This window comes from Thunnus thynnus, chromosome 17 (genome assembly GCF_963924715.1).
Source record: "Thunnus thynnus chromosome 17, fThuThy2.1, whole genome shotgun sequence".
NCBI classification, from domain to species: domain Eukaryota; kingdom Metazoa; phylum Chordata; class Actinopteri; order Scombriformes; family Scombridae; genus Thunnus; species Thunnus thynnus.
Window position 1 is genome coordinate 2,608,182 of NC_089533.1, and position 18,657 is coordinate 2,626,838.

Sequence of the window (18,657 nt, forward strand, 5' to 3'; positions counted from 1 at the left end):
TTGATCAAAACACACTAATTCATTAATTGTTGTATGTTTAGCTGCTACATTCAAACCTGATAAGTGCGCAGTTATAAATGTAGGCTGTGTATTAGATTAAACACACATACAATCACTTTTTCTGTGCATTTCTTTATTTGTGTAAGAAAAACAAATTAACTGCTATATTAACGTCTTTTTATAAATAAAACAGAGCAACAGCATGTGGGCTCACAGCACAAAAATATGTCACTGAATCAAGTAAAAAAATTTTACTTCAGTTTAAAGCAGGTCATTATGACAACATGACAAACGGGAAAATTGTTTACAATTTTCACATTTACTGGACAGTTTTGTGTGACAGTGCTTGGTAAGACTTGAAATTGACATTTATCTTTCAAGGCAAAATAATCATCAATTTAAAGTGCAGCTTTTAAGTATTTATAAAGCAAATACTGTTTAAGTGCTTTGTCTTTTCAGGTAGTAACCTCTGTTATTGTACAGTAGCTCTGTGATATTATGACGTAGGTGATGGACAGGCAAATCATTGTCACTGTGTTCATCAGACATCTAAAATATGCTTCTTAAAGATTTTTCAGTCCATTTGTTAAAGACTGCAGGAAAACCTGTTTAACAATCATTCATGTCTAAACACTACAGAAAGTGAAAATCATATAAGATTACACATATTTCATTGTTGTGCTGATTAAAAAATAACAATAAAAAACCACATAGCTTCAAAAAACTGCAAGGCTACATATACAATCATTTGTTCAGTGCAGCTTAAATAATTCTTCATTTTACACCCACATTATCCCTTTCATTCATAGACCGAAAGCAGTTAGGGTCCAGAATCTCTTATTTGGCCAAAAAAGAAAAAAGGTCAACAATGACCAAATTATAAAACTGTGTCCAACACGAACAGCACAAATCATGTTTTATTGTTGGAATAGAGTAGAGAAGTGAGCTGGAGGTGTCGTTTTAACTAAAAATTCTAAAAAATCCTGAAAAGTTTGCCTCACCACAAAACATGAGCTGTGTCCCAATTACATATTACACACTAATTGTAATCAGATTTTGAGTGTGTAGTGTGTTCATACACACTACAATATGGTTTTTCCACAAAAAAAAGTTCAATTATCTTGTTAAAAACCTTAAAATGGCATCTCTTCCTTCTTCCTCATTAAAAATTCCAGGATCTATGAATATGCAAATATTTTTCATTTCAAAAGTTTTCCTGCTGGACACAAGATGTCTCCTACTTCACTGTAAGGTCCATTCTCAGTGTTTGTTCCACATCACACTTGTGTAAGTTGAATATTGGACCATGATTGGCTTCCAAATTATTTGTGATGTCACAATTCATGCTTGTAGTCCCGCCCCTTAAAATTACATTTACAATGAGCTCAGAGAAACTTCCCACTTTCAGTAGCTGAATGAGAAAAACAGCCTTCTAGTGTCAAACTCTGCACATGCATCATTCTGCACAGTGAAGCTAAAACATTCAACTGTAGGAACCAGATTTTTGAGTGGAGGAGACTTTAATTAAAAGACCACTCTGATGTAACCCAGCACACTTCACTTCTCTATTCCTAGTGGTCGCCAATAAAGACAGAATTGAGTCATAGATTAGTTAATGTAGCGTTAAGCCTATATTGTCTCTCATGGTTGTTTACATTCATTTGTGCCCGTCACATCATGTAAACCTATTTAGAGGTAAAGGTAGGTTCCTATAAGGTGAGGTGGAGGAACACAGAGAAGACGAAGAGATGGAAGAAGAAGAAGAAGGGGTGAGCAGGTGAGCCCCTGCTGGTGGTCGTGGTGATGGTCGTGGTAGTGGTCTGGGTAGTGGACACAGTGCTGTTAGGTGCGGTGCTGTTGGTGGAGGCTGGAGATAAGAATGCTCCCACAGTCTGAGCCAGGAAGCTCTGATAGCGGCTCAGTTTGGTGAAGACCATCACCGGATCTGCTCGTGTTTGATTGGTGGTGGTGTTGTTGCCTGACAACACAGCTGCCTGGAACCAAGAGCCGTCTATCTGACACATCATCGGACCCCCAGAATCATCCTGAACAACCAGAAAAAACGGATTAGTTCACGTCCAACATGTAGCTTCTAAAATAACTGGTGTGGACATTCAGTCACAGCATTCTGTGAAACTATTAAAAAAACAATATCTGCCTCTTATTTTTCTTGTTGCAAATCTGCCTTTTGGTGAAATCAGCAAACATTAAATCAGTATTATGATATAATTTTGAAGTTAATTCGTGCTGTTGTTTACCTTTGGACAGAGCCAGGCTAGCTCTTCCCCCTGTTTCTAGTCTTTGAGCTAAGCTAGGCTAACCGTATGCTGTGTGTAGCTTCCATAGATGTATAAAGAGAACCGAATACAGCATCAAAGGCGGGCCCCTGTTCATTCCTAAGTTGCTCAGTGGCGCATGAAGCCAAAAAAAACACTTCCTGGAAACAAACTGCGCACATTCTAAGGGCCCGATGCTCCCATGGAGCATGCTCACTAGAGACTTCTGCCGGCTGAGATGGCTAACTTCTAGTTTAGCCCTCCAGCTAACTTGAAAGGGGATAAAATAATTCAATCATGCGGCTCTTCCAGACTTTTGAAATGTGATCAGACCGGGGTCATGATTTGCCATCTTAGGAAGGGAGTAATGTCAATCCAGAAATGTCAAACTGTTCATTTAAAGATTGCAAATGCACCATGCTAACCAAGCTAGCAGCTAGCGCTATGGTCGGCTCCACCCTCTCGTCCAAATATGGTCGCTTCTGGCTCCAAAAAGTAAACATGGCGACGGTCAAATCCAAGATGGCCACAGTTAAATCGCTAAACTCGAGGCTTCAAAACGGCAGTTCACAAACCAATGGGTGAGACCACAATGGCTACATCCATAGTTTTTACAGTCTATGGTCCATGCTCTACACCTGTGATGACGTAAAATGATGATGATTCATAGGTGTTTGAAACCTCAATTTACTGTTGCTAAAGAGTAAACTACTGAGTGTCTGTTTAGAGGGAGTAGCGCATGAACCAACCTTTATTCTAGTGTCACCCTCAGGACAAATATTACATATTTAGTCCCACTATTGGTAAGGTTGTAGGAAAACCTTCAAATGAGGATTCCAAATGAATGTTGTCTTATATTCTAACATATCTGAACATGGATGAGGAGTGCTCAGCTAAATTGAAATTTAATTCCACAACTTTGAACCCAGTGGTTGAAGAAGTACTCAGATCCTTCACTTAAGTAAAAGTACCAATAGCAATAACCAGCAATGTAAAAATACTCCATTAGAAGTGAAAGTCATGCATGAAAAATCCTGCTTAAGTACATAAGCATTATGAGCCTGATGTAGTTAAAGTATTGCGGTAAAAGTACATAAGTATTATGTGCTTGATGTAGTTAAAGTATTGCAGTAAAAGTACATACGTATTATGAGCCTGATGTAGTTAAAGTATTGCAGTAAAAGTACATACGTATTATGAGCTTGATGTAGTTAAAGTATTGCAGTAAAAGTAGTGGTTTGGTCCCTCTGACTGATATATTATTATATATGACATCATTAGATTATTAATAGTGAAGCATCAGTGTTAGAGCAGCATGTTACTGTTGTAGCTGCTGGAGGTGGAGCTAGTTTACACTACGTTATATACAGTTAGCTAGTTTAGTCCAGTGGTTCCCAACCTAGGGGTCAGCAGATAAATCTGAGGGGTGGTGAGATGATTAATGGGAGAGGAAAGAAGAAAAAACAAAGTTCTGATACACAAATCTGTTTTCAGTTTTTGGACTTTTTCTCTAATCTTTGATTTTTGCTGAAATATTGGATCATTTAAACATTTATTGAAATGAAAGCATGTGAGAAGTTTCGAGGGAAAAATCACTATTTGGTGGAGCTGTTAACTCATAGACATGTGAAATGTGACCCCGACTACACACTGCTTTTTGTAAGACGTCAGAGTAAGTACCTCAAAACTGTACTTAAGTACACTATTTGAGTAAATGGACTTAGTTACTTTCTACCACTGTTGGAACCTAACGTTTATGATGTTTAAAGTCTCACAAATACCTTGATGAAATAGAGAGAAATACTATATCAACTAATGGTATATATTACTCATTATTGTCATTATTCACCTGTTCCAGTGTAAAAGATCCTGTACAAATGTTGTCACTGGTTGATGCATTCCCACAATTTACCACTGTGGTCTGGAACTGCTGCAGAACTTGTTCCACTAGAGTTGGGAAAAATAAGAAAATGGGAAAATGATTAGGGGAATCACCCAGATGTCCTAAGTGTTTGACATGATCAACAGAGCTAACGTTGTTGTGTCAGTCTGTATGTGTAGGACTCACCCCCTCCTCGCCCAGAGCTCCAGCCAGCAGCCCAGCATGTGGAGTCCACAGTGAAGGTCTGTCCGTTGTCCAGGCAGATGGGCTGGATGTAGTTGGACAGGGTGGGCCGGGCTGCCAGATGCAGCACTGCTACATTAGACCCGGTCAGGGTGCTTAGGGTGATATTTGTCACATTCAGTGTCACCTCAAAGGGGTTGGATCCATTCTGGTTCAAACGGCCCAAGACCACAGTCCACTCAGATGCTGTGGGTGAACTGTGGGAGGAAAAATCGACTCAATTAGGACTGAGAAGAACTTGAAAACCAACAGTGTATTAGTCCGTCTGTCAATATTTTCTAACTTGATATATCAGGCTCACCTTGAGAAGCAGTTGGCGTGGCTCAGCACTGAGTCCACAGCCACTAGAGTCCCGCCACACACATGACTTCCATTCTTCCGAAGGCTCGCCATCCATGGCCACATGCCAGCAGTCGCCACCGAGCTTCCTCCCAAAGTACGTGAATTCATTGGGGCGCTACCGCAGACCACAGCTGGAGAGAAAAGCAAAAGGCAGACAATGAAAGAGTTTTAAAAAAGACCAGTGAAGATAAATCTATCATTTTAATCATTAAACATCCTTCAAACCCACAGAACTTTATTCTAAATTCTAGCAGGGATCCAAACTTTTCCAAAGATACCAAACATGTCAGGCTGACTTTTGGAAAAATTTGTCCAAAATGATGCACAAACATCTGGAATATTTCTCCTCTGTTAGAATAGTGCAGCCATAAGAAGCATGGAGCCTTTGGTTTGAACATTTTCCTCAGTGTAAAGATCATTTATCTTCAATGAAGAGGCGGAACAAGCTGATACAGAATAGATCTGAAAGTGTCACACAGTGTGGAAAAATGTGTGATCTCAAAGCTTTTCAAATTTGTGGTTAAAAATCTCTCAGATCCATTCACAAAGCCTGGACGTGACAGTTACTCACGCTTGACTGTGGTTGTTGGAGAGAGTTTGGCTGGAGGGAGGTTGGCTGGAGGTGGTGGCAGGCCGGAACAGCTGACACTGAGGTCACTGTCAGTCCCAGTGGACGTGAAGGTGATGAAGCCTGGCTCGTCGCTGGTGACTTGGCTGTTGATCCAGTACTGATACTCGGACACTCTGGCGTAGACTCCTGGGACATTGGGCTTCGCACAACCTTTTCCAAAGCTCACAACTCCAGCCTGGACCCAGACACTTCCTGTCTTTGACACCATCGGACCACCTGAGTCCCCCTTTGAAGAGAGAAACATTCAGGAGTGGGTCAGGAAAAAGAATCTTTGTAGGAGGGGAAATCTAAAGGAAGAACAGGTGGTAAAATGATCACCTGACAGGAGTCCTTCCCTCCGGCACGTAACCCAGCGCAGATCATGTTGTTGGTGATTCTGTCCACTCCATAGTCACAGTTACACTGTCTGTTCCCAACAACAGGAACCTCCACCTCCATTAGGTTTTGTGGGGAAGGAAGGGGTACTAAAGACACACAAAATCAGTTTAATAAACAACACATATGGTGAAATATATTTTGTAAAGGACTCATACCACTTGTTTTGTCCACTAGAGTTCAGCAAAAACAAGTAGTGAACACAACACTGACATATTTCAGCTTTTAAGTTGACGTGTTGAACTTGTTAGTTGCTTATTTCCACATCCAGCTGTTATGGAGCAACATTGTCATTCATTTGGAGTCGTGTTTCTGTCCACCTGGTAAATGTAAGTACAATATTCACTCTCTTTTAGCTCAGTTTTTGCTCTCTACCAGCTCCTGAAAGAAATATCTGACTCTTTAGTTGCTAAATGCTGCATTATGTTCACCAGCTAGTCTACAGGTAACTGTATCTGTTTGCCATTTGGTGCCGAGCAGATACTGTACAGTGGCTTTTTGGAGCTTTTTCTCTGAAAACAGCTGCCTGCTGCGGCCCAAAACAACTCTATGAGAACACCAAACAATGAGCTGAAACTCGCTTTAAAGTTCCAGAAAGCCAAGGAGATCCAGTCGTAGTCCAGTATGCAACTTACACAAGTGTGACACGGAGAATTGAAACCTCCAGTGCACATACACTGAGAATGGACCTCACAGTGAAGTAGGAGGCATCTTTTGTCAAGTAGGAAAACTTTTGAAAAGAAAAAGATTTGCATATTCATAGATTCTGGATTTTACAGTGAGGGAGATGGAGGAGATGTGATTTTAAGAATTTCTATCAAGGTAAATGAGCTTTTTGTGTGGAAAAACCCACAAATTCATTTTTCAAAGCTAATTATTGTTATTTCCTAAAAAATGTCTGGAGGGGATCTTTAAGGTTACTGATATCAGTCAACCTGTCTGTCTGTCTCATGTCAATCATAATGTTTCCGGTGACCTCTGACCTTTCCTCTTGTGCCACAATAAGGACAACATTTCAAATGTTATTTCAGAATCTAGTGAAGTCTAGTCGGCAGTTTGCCATGAAATTTGCTGAATGTATTAATGCTCCTCAGATAAATGAACCCTTTTGATTTTAATGACCTTTCATATCACATCATTATCAGAATGTTCCTAGGATAGATAAATCATCAGTATGTTGTTTAATCTGTCCAATACTTTTGTAATGTGGGGTGTGATAAATCAAATCAAATTTATTTATAAAGCACGTTTAAAAATACCAACAGTTGACCAAAGTGCTGTACAATCATGATAACAAAGGCCATGAAAACACAATTAAGCCACAAAGACCGGTTTAACAGAAAAATGAGACTTTTCTTGGTTTTAACACACCGAGTTAAAAGCCAAGGAATAAAAATGAGTTTTAAGATAGGATTTAAAAACAGGCAGTGTAGGAGCCAGTCTAATATGTAGAGGCAACTCGTTCCAGAGTTTGGGGGCTATAACAGCAAAGGCACGATCACCCTAGGTCCTGGCACAACTAAAAGCGACTGGTCAGCAGACCTGAGTGACTTTGATGGGATGTGTGGTTGTAAGAGATCAGAGAGGTAGGTTGGAGATAGTCCATTCAGTGATTTATAGGCAAACAGTAAAATCTTAAAATCAGTCCTAAAACGTACTGGGAACCAGTGGAGGGATGCTAGTACAGGGGAAATGTGCTCTTGCTTGCGTGGGACAAGATAAAAGCATGTATGACCCTCTCATAGTCATTAAGTGATAAAAAGGACTTCACCCTAGATAAAAGCCTTAGCTGGAAGAAACTCGTTTCGACCACTGAGTTTATCTGTTTGTCTAACCTAAATTCACTGTCCATGATCACACTCAGTTTCAAAGGAATATAAATCTGTGTGTTGGCAGTTTGCCATGAAATTTACTGACCACATTAATGCTCCTCAGATAAATGAACTCTTTTGATTTTAATGACCTTTCATATCACGTCATTATCAGAACGTTCCTAGGATAGATAAATCATCAGTTTGTTGTTTAATCTGTCTAATACTTTTGTAATGTGGGGTGTGATAGTATTGTCACATGCAGATTATGTTGAAAATATAAATACAAGCTGTAAGTTACAAAAGGTTTCCGTCGCTCACTGAGATGCATTTATGAATCTGAGAGAGCACAAGTAATAGATGTGCCCCAGTTTCTGTATGACCTACCTCCAGATCCGATGTTGCCCCAGCCGGTGATCCAGGTGTCCACGCCGTCGTTGAAAGTGCTGTCTGAGGCTGCCAGGCACACTGGCAGAATGAAGTCGTTGAAAGTGACCGGTGAGGAGAGCTTCAGGAGGGAGATGTCATTATCACTAGTGCTAGGGTTGTAGCTGGGATGATTGATGATCTGAGAGACCGTTCGAGACACTGCATTGGGGTTGGACCCCTCTTGACTCTGGAGACCGAGGACCACAGCCAAACCCGCTGTGCTGGTGCTGAAGATCAGAAGAGAAACAAAGCAGTGCAAAGACATGAAGAGCAGGGCTGCAGTCGAGACTACCTCAGTCAAGCAGATACAAATCCATTTAAGAGAGAAAGATTTTTCTTCTAAACCTCTTGTATTGTTGTATTTGAATAATTGTTGGAGGCCTGAAGAGGAAAATCTCCAGAATTTCACAAGACAAAGCTAGAAAAAAGAGATCTAAATTTGAGCAGTAGAACAATAAATTTTCTTCTTTCCTGTCCTGTTAATCATTTTGAGACCCTTGATATTCATCTTGCGACCCCTTGGAGGGGTCTCATGGCATGTTGTTTTCCATCACAGTTCTACTCTAACTGCTCACCTTGAGAAGCAGTGAGCAGCCGTCAGCACCCATTCTTTGTTAATGAGGGATCCTCCGCAGAAGTGAAATCTAGATCTTTGCAGACTGACCTGCCAGGGCCAGCTGCCATTAGGGGCCGCCTGTCCTCCAACAATCCTGGTGTTGAGAGCAGGCCGACCGCACACTACAGAGAGACAGACGATAAAAACACAGAGTGAGCAATGCTCGGCCCTCCCTGAATTACCACTGTGGTTTCTGTTTGCAGGATTATAACCTTCAACTGTGGGTTAAAGATTATGATCCTGGGAGTCTGCTGGGAGGCTCTCAAGATAACAAGAGGTGAAACTATAATCTCATTTCAATATTAGTCTAAATGTTTCTTTGTTACTACTTGCTCTCTTAAAGGACAGGTTCACAATTTTCCAAGTGTGTCTTAATACATCAGTCAGGAGCCCAAATGAACAGTGAAACATGTTTTTCTTGCTGTAATCATTCCTCCTGTTCATACTGACCATTAGAAGATCCCTTCATAACGCACGTACAATGTAAGTGATGGGGACAAAATCCACAGTCCTCCTTCTGTGCAAAAATGTGTTTAAAAGTTTATCTGAAGCTAATATGAAGCTTCAGTGTCCAAATGAGCCAGATCAAGTAGATACCGTTCAATGTTACAAAAACTGTAGTGCCAAAGTACCTCTTTGTGTTACTATACTTCTTTCACAGCTCAACAGGGAAAGACTGTCCAAGGAAACACAAAGAGGGAATTTCATGCTAAAAAGACTGTAAATGTGGCAGATCTTTTAATAGCCAATATGACCAGGAGGAATGATTACAGCAAGGAGAACCTCTTTAACTGTTCCTGTGGACACCTGACTGTTGTTTTAAGATGCCTTTGAAGAATAATGAACCAGTCCTTTAAGACTGGAATTCTGGCTTTGACAGCAAATACCAACAACAATCAAACTATCAACCTTTCTATCCAACAACATGTTTAAAATGTAAACAAGTGGAAACTTTGACTTACCATCTAGTTGTGAGTGAGACTCTGAAAAACAGAAAACAAACAGCTCTTGAAACAACAATTCAGCATTTATATTCACTGATACTCAATACTACAATATTGACTACTAAACTCACTTAAACACAGATTTTTAAAATATGAGTGACACTCATTTTCCCATCTCTTCTCTCAGCTAACAGAGAGAGAGAAAAATTCCAGTCACAAAAGAGTTGTTGTTTTCGATGGCATTGCTTCAGAAATCATCACGATCATGAAAGGTTTCAATAACCAAAATTTAAGTGCTGTACCATCCTATAATTTATTGGTTCCTTTTAATGGCTTTTCACCGTCATCGAACAGGTAGGTTCAATGGTGGACTCAAGGGGGCAAAAAAAAAAGCAAAAGTGCCCTTTAAGTTAACCCCACAATAAAGCAAACATGATAAAATGTCCTCTAAGGTGCCCCCACACCTGTTCTGTAATTACTGTCTTAGTTATGGTTAATCAGGATGAAATGCTCTATAGAGTGCCTGTATGTGTAACAATCTGGGATGAAATGCCCTCAAGGATGCCTTTTCAGTTGAAGAAAATGTGATAGTGCCCTGTAAAATATCCCCACATGATGTAATGCAGAGCCATATGAGTTGCTCTTGTAATGGGCTGAGCTGGAGGTTTTGTATGGCTGCCCTTCTAGTGGAAAAAGTGCCGTTTAGGGTTCCCCTAACTTAAGTGCAGAATTGGGTACACTTTCAATGAAAAAAGGGATTAAGTGCCCTCTAGGGTGCCCCCAGGTGTTAGAAAACATGATGCCATGATGAGTGCCCTTCAATAACAAAAAACGTGGTGAAGTGCCCTATAGGGTGCCCTGCATGGGAGAAAAACATGGTGAAGTGCCCTTCCAGTGAAGAGCATGAGATACTTTGCCTGTAAAATGCCCTTATGATGGAGTAAACTGGCCATTATTGTGAACGAAAATATTTAGAACTGTCTAACTCCTAACTGACAAAGGTTTCAGGAGACATGGATTTATTGAAGCTAGACTAAGCTAGAAGAGAACAGATATTAGCAGTACAAGGGAAACACTGTTTAATGCTTCTCAATTCTGAAGGTTACCTCCTGGTGGGGAGTATTTGATCCTTCACTAGACCCTCGAGATTTACTACATGTCCAAATAAGGTTATTCTTTACTCATCCATACAGGTGTGAGGATTCTATTGGGTACTAGATCCTGAACAAGAAACTACACCGACCTAAGTGAACCATTGTTCACACATTCAGGCAACATGCAATATATTCTTAGAAGAGACAGTCTGGCCATCTGAAACAGAGCACAGCATTTCTTCCACAACCTTAGTTTCCCAAGGAGACAGCCAGCCTCATCAGGACAGCTGCGTTGCTCAGTCATCCTTAGCAGACAGAGAGATGAACTGCTCTGAAAGAGAGAGGTCATGACCTACTCTTCCAAGGTTTGCAGATGACCCAAAAATGACCACTCGTCTAAATAACACTGTCATACTTACCTTTGAGCCTAAAGAAGGAGAACTCCTCTACAATTATGGTAGGAATGAGTGTATGCTGACCATCATGAAAATAAAGAACCCTTAAAAACATGTTGTAGTTGTTGTAGCTGTAACATTGTTCCATTCAGTTGGTTCTGGTACAGTACTACTCACTAGTTTACATGGTTCTGTTGTCTTTGGGTTAGTGCAGTCTGAGCTGCCAGTGATGACTGCATCAGTTGAGCAATCATTCTCCAAACTGAAGCTGATCAAGACCCAGTTTACAAACAGATGTGGAGAAGGAAGGCTCTCAGAACCTCTGCTGTTGTCCATTGAGAGGGAAGGAAGGGAGGCTATTAACATTTACAAACTCATGGCCAAAAGAATTCTCCTTTTATTTCACCAATTTTGCTTCTCGTTTCCCTGACAAGACGGCTCAAAACAGCTTATTCTCAAAATGTTAATAGTTCCTTGTTTTTATTACAGATGTGTTTGAGAAAGAAACATTTAAAACGTTAGCCATTCCCTGTGTTATATTTCAGAGATGTTTGCTAAATCGATGTTTAAAAAATGAATACTTTTTAATTACAGAGGTGTTGTTTTCCTTACTGTATATTCTGAGCCACTGTGTAAAATGTTCATCTTAACTGGAGATGTTTTACTAAACATGGATCATTGTTCTCTGCTGATGGGACCCACTGAATGTATCAGGTGTCCTTTATATTTTTCTCCCCTGTTTATAAACTTTTATACCATTTCCCAGAGCTATTTGTTGTCGGAAAAACATCTGGAATAAAGTTTGGCCAATAATTAAATTAAATAGAAGTTGTACATCTTTCCAAATATTATTTAAAAGGATTCAAGCAGGATGTTTAAGACCTTCATACTTATGATGTTTTTTATTCATTTTGGGGGTTTTCAGCTGTGATTATACCAAGATCCAAAATAAATGAGGTCATACTAGAAGAGGGAGGACACTTTTTTGTGATTGTCATTTTTGTTTCCAGCTAAATACTACAACCATAACATTTCTGTTTTTATAAATGATGTGAAAATAGGATGTATCACTGCATCTCAGTCCAAGATCGTACTGAACATTGCAAACTGTATTAAACTGATAAAAAAATAATAAAGGTGATAAAGCTATTAATATGAGGGCAGTATTGGCATAATTTAGTCATTAATGGACACAGCTTGTTAGTTTGATGGAACAAATAAACTAAAAAATAAAGAAAAGTCTTAGAACAAACAAGCTTTTAAAACTATTGGACCTTTAAGTTAACCCCACAATAAAGCAAACATGATAAAATGTCCTCTAAGGTGCCCCCACACCTGTTCTGTAATTACTGTCTTAGTTATGGTTAATCAGGATGAAATGCTCTATAGAGTGCCTGTATGTGTAACAATCTGGGATGAAATGCCCTCAAGGATGCCTTTTCAGTTGAAGAAAATGTGATAGTGCCCTGTAAAATATCCCCACATGATGTAATGCAGAGCCATATGAGTTGCTCTTGTAATGGGCTGAGCTGGAGGTTTTGTATGGCTGCCCTTCTAGTGGAAAAAGTGCCGTTTAGGGTTCCCCTAACTTAAGTGCAGAATTGGGTACACTTTCAATGAAAAAAGGGATTAAGTGCCCTCTAGGGTGCCCCCAGGTGTTAGAAAACATGATGCCATGATGAGTGCCCTTCAATAACAAAAAACGTGGTGAAGTGCCCTATAGGGTGCCCTGCATGGGAGAAAAACATGGTGAAGTGCCCTTCCAGTGAAGAGCATGAGATACTTTGCCTGTAAAATGCCCTTATGATGGAGTAAACTGGCCATTATTGTGAACGAAAATATTTAGAACTGTCTAACTCCTAACTGACAAAGGTTTCAGGAGACATGGATTTATTGAAGCTAGACTAAGCTAGAAGAGAACAGATATTAGCAGTACAAGGGAAACACTGTTTAATGCTTCTCAATTCTGAAGGTTACCTCCTGGTGGGGAGTATTTGATCCTTCACTAGACCCTCGAGATTTACTACATGTCCAAATAAGGTTATTCTTTACTCATCCATACAGGTGTGAGGATTCTATTGGGTACTAGATCCTGAACAAGAAACTACACCGACCTAAGTGAACCATTGTTCACACATTCAGGCAACATGCAATATATTCTTAGAAGAGACAGTCTGGCCATCTGAAACAGAGCACAGCATTTCTTCCACAACCTTAGTTTCCCAAGGAGACAGCCAGCCTCATCAGGACAGCTGCGTTGCTCAGTCATCCTTAGCAGACAGAGAGATGAACTGCTCTGAAAGAGAGAGGTCATGACCTACTCTTCCAAGGTTTGCAGATGACCCAAAAATGACCACTCGTCTAAATAACACTGTCATACTTACCTTTGAGCCTAAAGAAGGAGAACTCCTCTACAATTATGGTAGGAATGAGTGTATGCTGACCATCATGAAAATAAAGAACCCTTAAAAACATGTTGTAGTTGTTGTAGCTGTAACATTGTTCCATTCAGTTGGTTCTGGTACAGTACTACTCACTAGTTTACATGGTTCTGTTGTCTTTGGGTTAGTGCAGTCTGAGCTGCCAGTGATGACTGCATCAGTTGAGCAATCATTCTCCAAACTGAAGCTGATCAAGACCCAGTTTACAAACAGATGTGGAGAAGGAAGGCTCTCAGAACCTCTGCTGTTGTCCATTGAGAGGGAAGGAAGGGAGGCTATTAACATTTACAAACTCATGGCCAAAAGAATTCTCCTTTTATTTCACCAATTTTGCTTCTCGTTTCCCTGACAAGACGGCTCAAAACAGCTTATTCTCAAAATGTTAATAGTTCCTTGTTTTTATTACAGATGTGTTTGAGAAAGAAACATTTAAAACGTTAGCCATTCCCTGTGTTATATTTCAGAGATGTTTGCTAAATCGATGTTTAAAAAATGAATACTTTTTAATTACAGAGGTGTTGTTTTCCTTACTGTATATTCTGAGCCACTGTGTAAAATGTTCATCTTAACTGGAGATGTTTTACTAAACATGGATCATTGTTCTCTGCTGATGGGACCCACTGAATGTATCAGGTGTCCTTTATATTTTTCTCCCCTGTTTATAAACTTTTATACCATTTCCCAGAGCTATTTGTTGTCGGAAAAACATCTGGAATAAAGTTTGGCCAATAATTAAATTAAATAGAAGTTGTACATCTTTCCAAATATTATTTAAAAGGATTCAAGCAGGATGTTTAAGACCTTCATACTTATGATGTTTTTTATTCATTTTGGGGGTTTTCAGCTGTGATTATACCAAGATCCAAAATAAATGAGGTCATACTAGAAGAGGGAGGACACTTTTTTGTGATTGTCATTTTTGTTTCCAGCTAAATACTACAACCATAACATTTCTGTTTTTATAAATGATGTGAAAATAGGATGTATCACTGCATCTCAGTCCAAGATCGTACTGAACATTGCAAACTGTATTAAACTGATAAAAAAATAATAAAGGTGATAAAGCTATTAATATGAGGGCAGTATTGGCATAATTTAGTCATTAATGGACACAGCTTGTTAGTTTGATGGAACAAATAAACTAAAAAATAAAGAAAAGTCTTAGAACAAACAAGCTTTTAAAACTATTGGACTACTTTACTGATGGTTGTATAATTGTATTTCTTCTCTTTTCTTAAATTTCTTTGTTTATTTTTGCTCTGGCACTATTTATCTTTCTTCATTTGAATATTTATTTGTTTTTTTTCATATCTTTAATTACCTGTATGTTTAGCTGTCTATCTTCCTCCTTGACATCATGTTCTACTGTTGTTACATTATAAAAAATTATAATTAAAGTTCATTGGACAAAAGAAAAATAATCAGAGAGAGAAAAGTGCCAGTGGAGCCACGTCCAAGGTTCAGTTGTTAGACTTATAGTACATATGAGGATTATTAATGAACATATAGGCTACAGGGGGTTTTGGGGATTAAAACTGGAATTGAAAACATGTTTCATTAAAGTAAATATGCAGCTAAACAATCAAACAAAAATGGTTTAGGCCAAAATTCAGAACAGAGTGACAAAACCTGCAGAGTCAGCACATTTTTGACAGCAAAAAAAATGCACAAAAAGTGTAATTACTGACTTAAAAAAAAGAAATCCTACAGTGTAATTACTGACCTCATGGCACCATGTGAGACATGACAGGAAGAAATGTGTAGTAGGAAATAACACCTACCTGTACAATCTAACAACAGCACACACAGCCTTAACAAACAATATGCATTGTGTTATTTATCAGTGCAATGATTGGATGTTGACATACTTCACATATCTCTCACCTGTCATGTTATTTTAAGGGACCCTGACATGTATCATTAAACCAACCAAATATTGTTTTAATTTAGACAACAAAAGCAAATTTTAGTGAAAAATGGTGATTTTTGGTTAAACGTTAATAAACATGTTGTGTCTCGTGCTTCATGTCACTACAGAATTTTTCTGTCTTAAACAAAGACCATGATCTTTCTCTGACCTTAACCAAGTGCTGCCTGCCAGTGTCCATCCATAAAACATGTAACCCAATGTGTTCAAAGAAATTTAAATTGGATAAAGTAAAAAGTAAACTGTCATCACGTCAAAAAAAATCCCCCAATTCCTAGATTCTCCAGAACCTTAGGACATGAATACAGTATCAGATGCTGTGATTTATAGTGACTCTTTACAGTCAGTGACAGGATGAATGACAGCTATTTGCTAACCAAATAAGCTAAGCTGAAGCACGAGCTGCTGCTTCCTTCACATGATTATCTGCTATAAATAGTATGTCATCATTTCATTTTTTAGCCCTCAGAACAGAGTCCTGTACAAAATAATTTCCATTTATGGATTCTTGGAGCAACAAAATCAGGTGGAGGTGAGGAGTTACTGAGTATATTTATTACCCAGTTTTCTATTTTAGGAAACTTTTCAGGCAGATATATTGTACTTTTTATTCCACTACATTTATCTGACGCCTGTAGTTCAGATTTCACATTTACATGAATTTCTCCTTAACTACTGCCAAACTTCCTTAAAATTAGTTAAACATTAAATAAAACTAGTTTATTGTTTTTGCCCTTTAGAAATGTTTAATCTTCAAAATGTTTGGACTTTGAGATTTTACTCAACTTGGACAAGACTTTTCTTTCTTTCGTTCTGCCCTGATTTGATCAATTTTATTTTTTATTTTATTATTACATCCAGTCGTGGAAAGGAATTTAGTACATTTACTCAATTACTGTACTTAAGTACAATTTTGTGGTACTTGTACTTGTTATTTTACGCTACTTTGTACTTCCTCTCTGTTTCAAGTCAGTATTTTACACATAAAACATATCATTACAATTTTAACTGTAAAGTTGTTAAAATTTGCTCTAACTTGACATTGAAATGCTGCTTAAAATGTGCATATCAATGAATCAGTATTAATATTTTAATATATATACATATATATATACACACACACACATATATATATATATATATACACATACACACACATACATACATACATATATATATATATATATATATATATACACATACACACACACACACATACATACATACATATATATATATATATATATACACACATATATATATATATATGTGTATATATATATATATATATATATATATATATATATATATATATATATATATACACACACACACTTTTTGTGTAATGAGTACTCTTACATTTTATACTTTAAATACGTTTTGCTGCCAATACTTTTACTTTAGTGAGATTTTATTGTCGTATTTCTAGTTTTACTCAGGTAAGAGATCTCAGTAATTCTTCCACTTAACATGTTAACTTTTACTCATGTTAATGCATCAATATTTTAACACTGACAGGGTCTGCTGTGTACTTTTACTTTTCTTGAGAACATTTTAAAGGATTTGCACTCCTGTTGTGTTACAGCTATATTTGTGTTACCGCTATATTTACTTAATTTGAAAATTTTATTCCCTTCCCAGTGTTCATTATAAATGTCATTAGTTCAGGTGTGTGCAGGTGAAGAGGAAGCTTACCTTGTATCAGTAGAGTCAGCAGAGTTGCCACACAGATCACTTTGTAGAGAGCCATCACTGTACAGTAAGTTCATATCAGATCTGCTCCGGCATAAATAAGCTTCCTTTACCTTCCCTCCCTCAAACACAAACACCCACCTCTCTCTACCTGCCTGACAACACACCCAACACCTTACCGCAAATCACCTGCTCCACCTCCCTCACAGCCAACATGTCAAACAGCGTCACTTCAACCCTGCAGTGCAAAGAAACAAATCCAACTATTACATTTACTCAAGTTCTAAAATACAATTATGATGTACTTGTACTTTACTTTGAGTATTTCCATGTGATGCTACTTTATACTTCGACTCCACTTCATTTCAGAGAGAAACATTGTACTTTTTTTTTTACTCAACTACATTTATTTGACAGTTTTAGTTACTTTGTAGATTAAGATTTTGCATAAAAACCCACAAGCTTAAAAAGGATGACACGGTGTGTAGTTGCGTCTCGTCTTCGAGTGATCCAATATTTCACCAAACTACTTTTACTTTTATTTTAAGTTTATTTCACTGATGATACTTCTGGACATATTTTTACATTATGTATTGATATTTTTACCAATACAAAGGATCTACATACTTCTTCAACCACTGCCAAAACCACTTTAGGGATTCAAACTGTTAAATCAGTGCTAATTAGTGCTTTTGTTTATTTATCTAAGTATCAGTTAATCTCGACATGTTTGTCAAAATCAACAGCAAGGGACGGAAGGAGCGACTGATTGTGTAATATTACATCAAACACTCAGGTGACCCCACAGACAGAAACGACACTGACATGCCTGACCGTACATCTCACTTGGCAGCATTCATGAATCTCTGCAGGAATCTGGTTGAATTTGACACTCAGACTGTTGTCAGACCTCTTTGTCAGACGTCTTTAACATGTTCATACACCTTGCAGGTGTTCTCACATAGTTTTACAAGTTTACTACAGAACACGTGTACTATTTTACTAATTTTTAAACAGATTTCCATCCATATTATTATTATAATGTTACTATTATTGATGAATTAAGGAGTATGCAGTATTTTGATGTTGCACCTGGTCATACTTTTTTAAAGTTCTACTAACTGATAGATTTAATAATATTTGACAGTTTAAATTAATGTGAGTGTGATGACTGCTGAGTGTGACTGAATTGTCTTGTTGCAATGTTATATTATTGTATTATTATTTTCCTGACTTTGTTTTGGGGAATTACAGACGCTGTATACATGTAATCTGTCTGTTTTAGTATGAAATTTCACACTAGATTTGTTTTACTATCCCTGCACTGCTGTTCAGCAGGGAAACACAAAAGTCTTTCAGTGTATTTATGGGTGTGTGAGTATTATATTAAAAGGTTAAAATGTGAACCTATCCTGTAATGTTTAACACAGCAGGAAGTAAAGATTTCAAAAATCCCTGACAGGCCAGGACTTTCAACCCTGCACATGAAAGTTTCACATGCGGAACCAACGTGTTTTTCTTCTTTGGATTAATCATGAAGTTATGGCGGAAATTATCAG

General features: G+C 38.1%; 1 protein-coding gene across 1 annotated transcript; it reads right to left on the minus strand.

The window, feature by feature from the left end:
• Positions 1-116: 116 nt before the first annotated feature.
• LOC137200905 (polyserase-2-like) lies at positions 117-17,236 on the minus strand. The gene is made up of 10 exons (XM_067615614.1): positions 17,102-17,236; positions 9,568-9,588; positions 8,565-8,727; positions 7,948-8,216; positions 5,693-5,838; positions 5,315-5,600; positions 4,703-4,874; positions 4,345-4,598; positions 4,126-4,223; positions 117-2,045 (listed from the first exon to the last, which is right to left on the minus strand). The coding sequence occupies exons 1-10, from the start codon at positions 17,154-17,156 to the stop codon at positions 1,710-1,712; spliced, it is 1,800 nt and encodes a 599-aa protein (XP_067471715.1). The 5' UTR covers positions 17,157-17,236; the 3' UTR covers positions 117-1,709.
• Between the last annotated feature and the right edge of the window lie 1,421 nt (positions 17,237-18,657).

Bases quoted from the DNA above. Each gene is read 5' to 3' on its own strand.
- LOC137200905 (XM_067615614.1), bottom strand. From the start codon at position 17,156: ATGGCTCTCTACAAAGTGATCTGTGTGGCAACTCTGCTGACTCTACTG. The intron at 9,589-17,101 runs GTAAGCTTCCTC...TCTGTTTTTCAG, and splicing joins GCTGACTCTACTGATACAAG to AGTCTCACTCACAACTAGAT. The intron at 4,224-4,344 runs GTGAGTCCTACA...TCCCAACTCTAG, and splicing joins GAGCTCTGGGCGAGGAGGGG to TGGAACAAGTTCTGCAGCAG.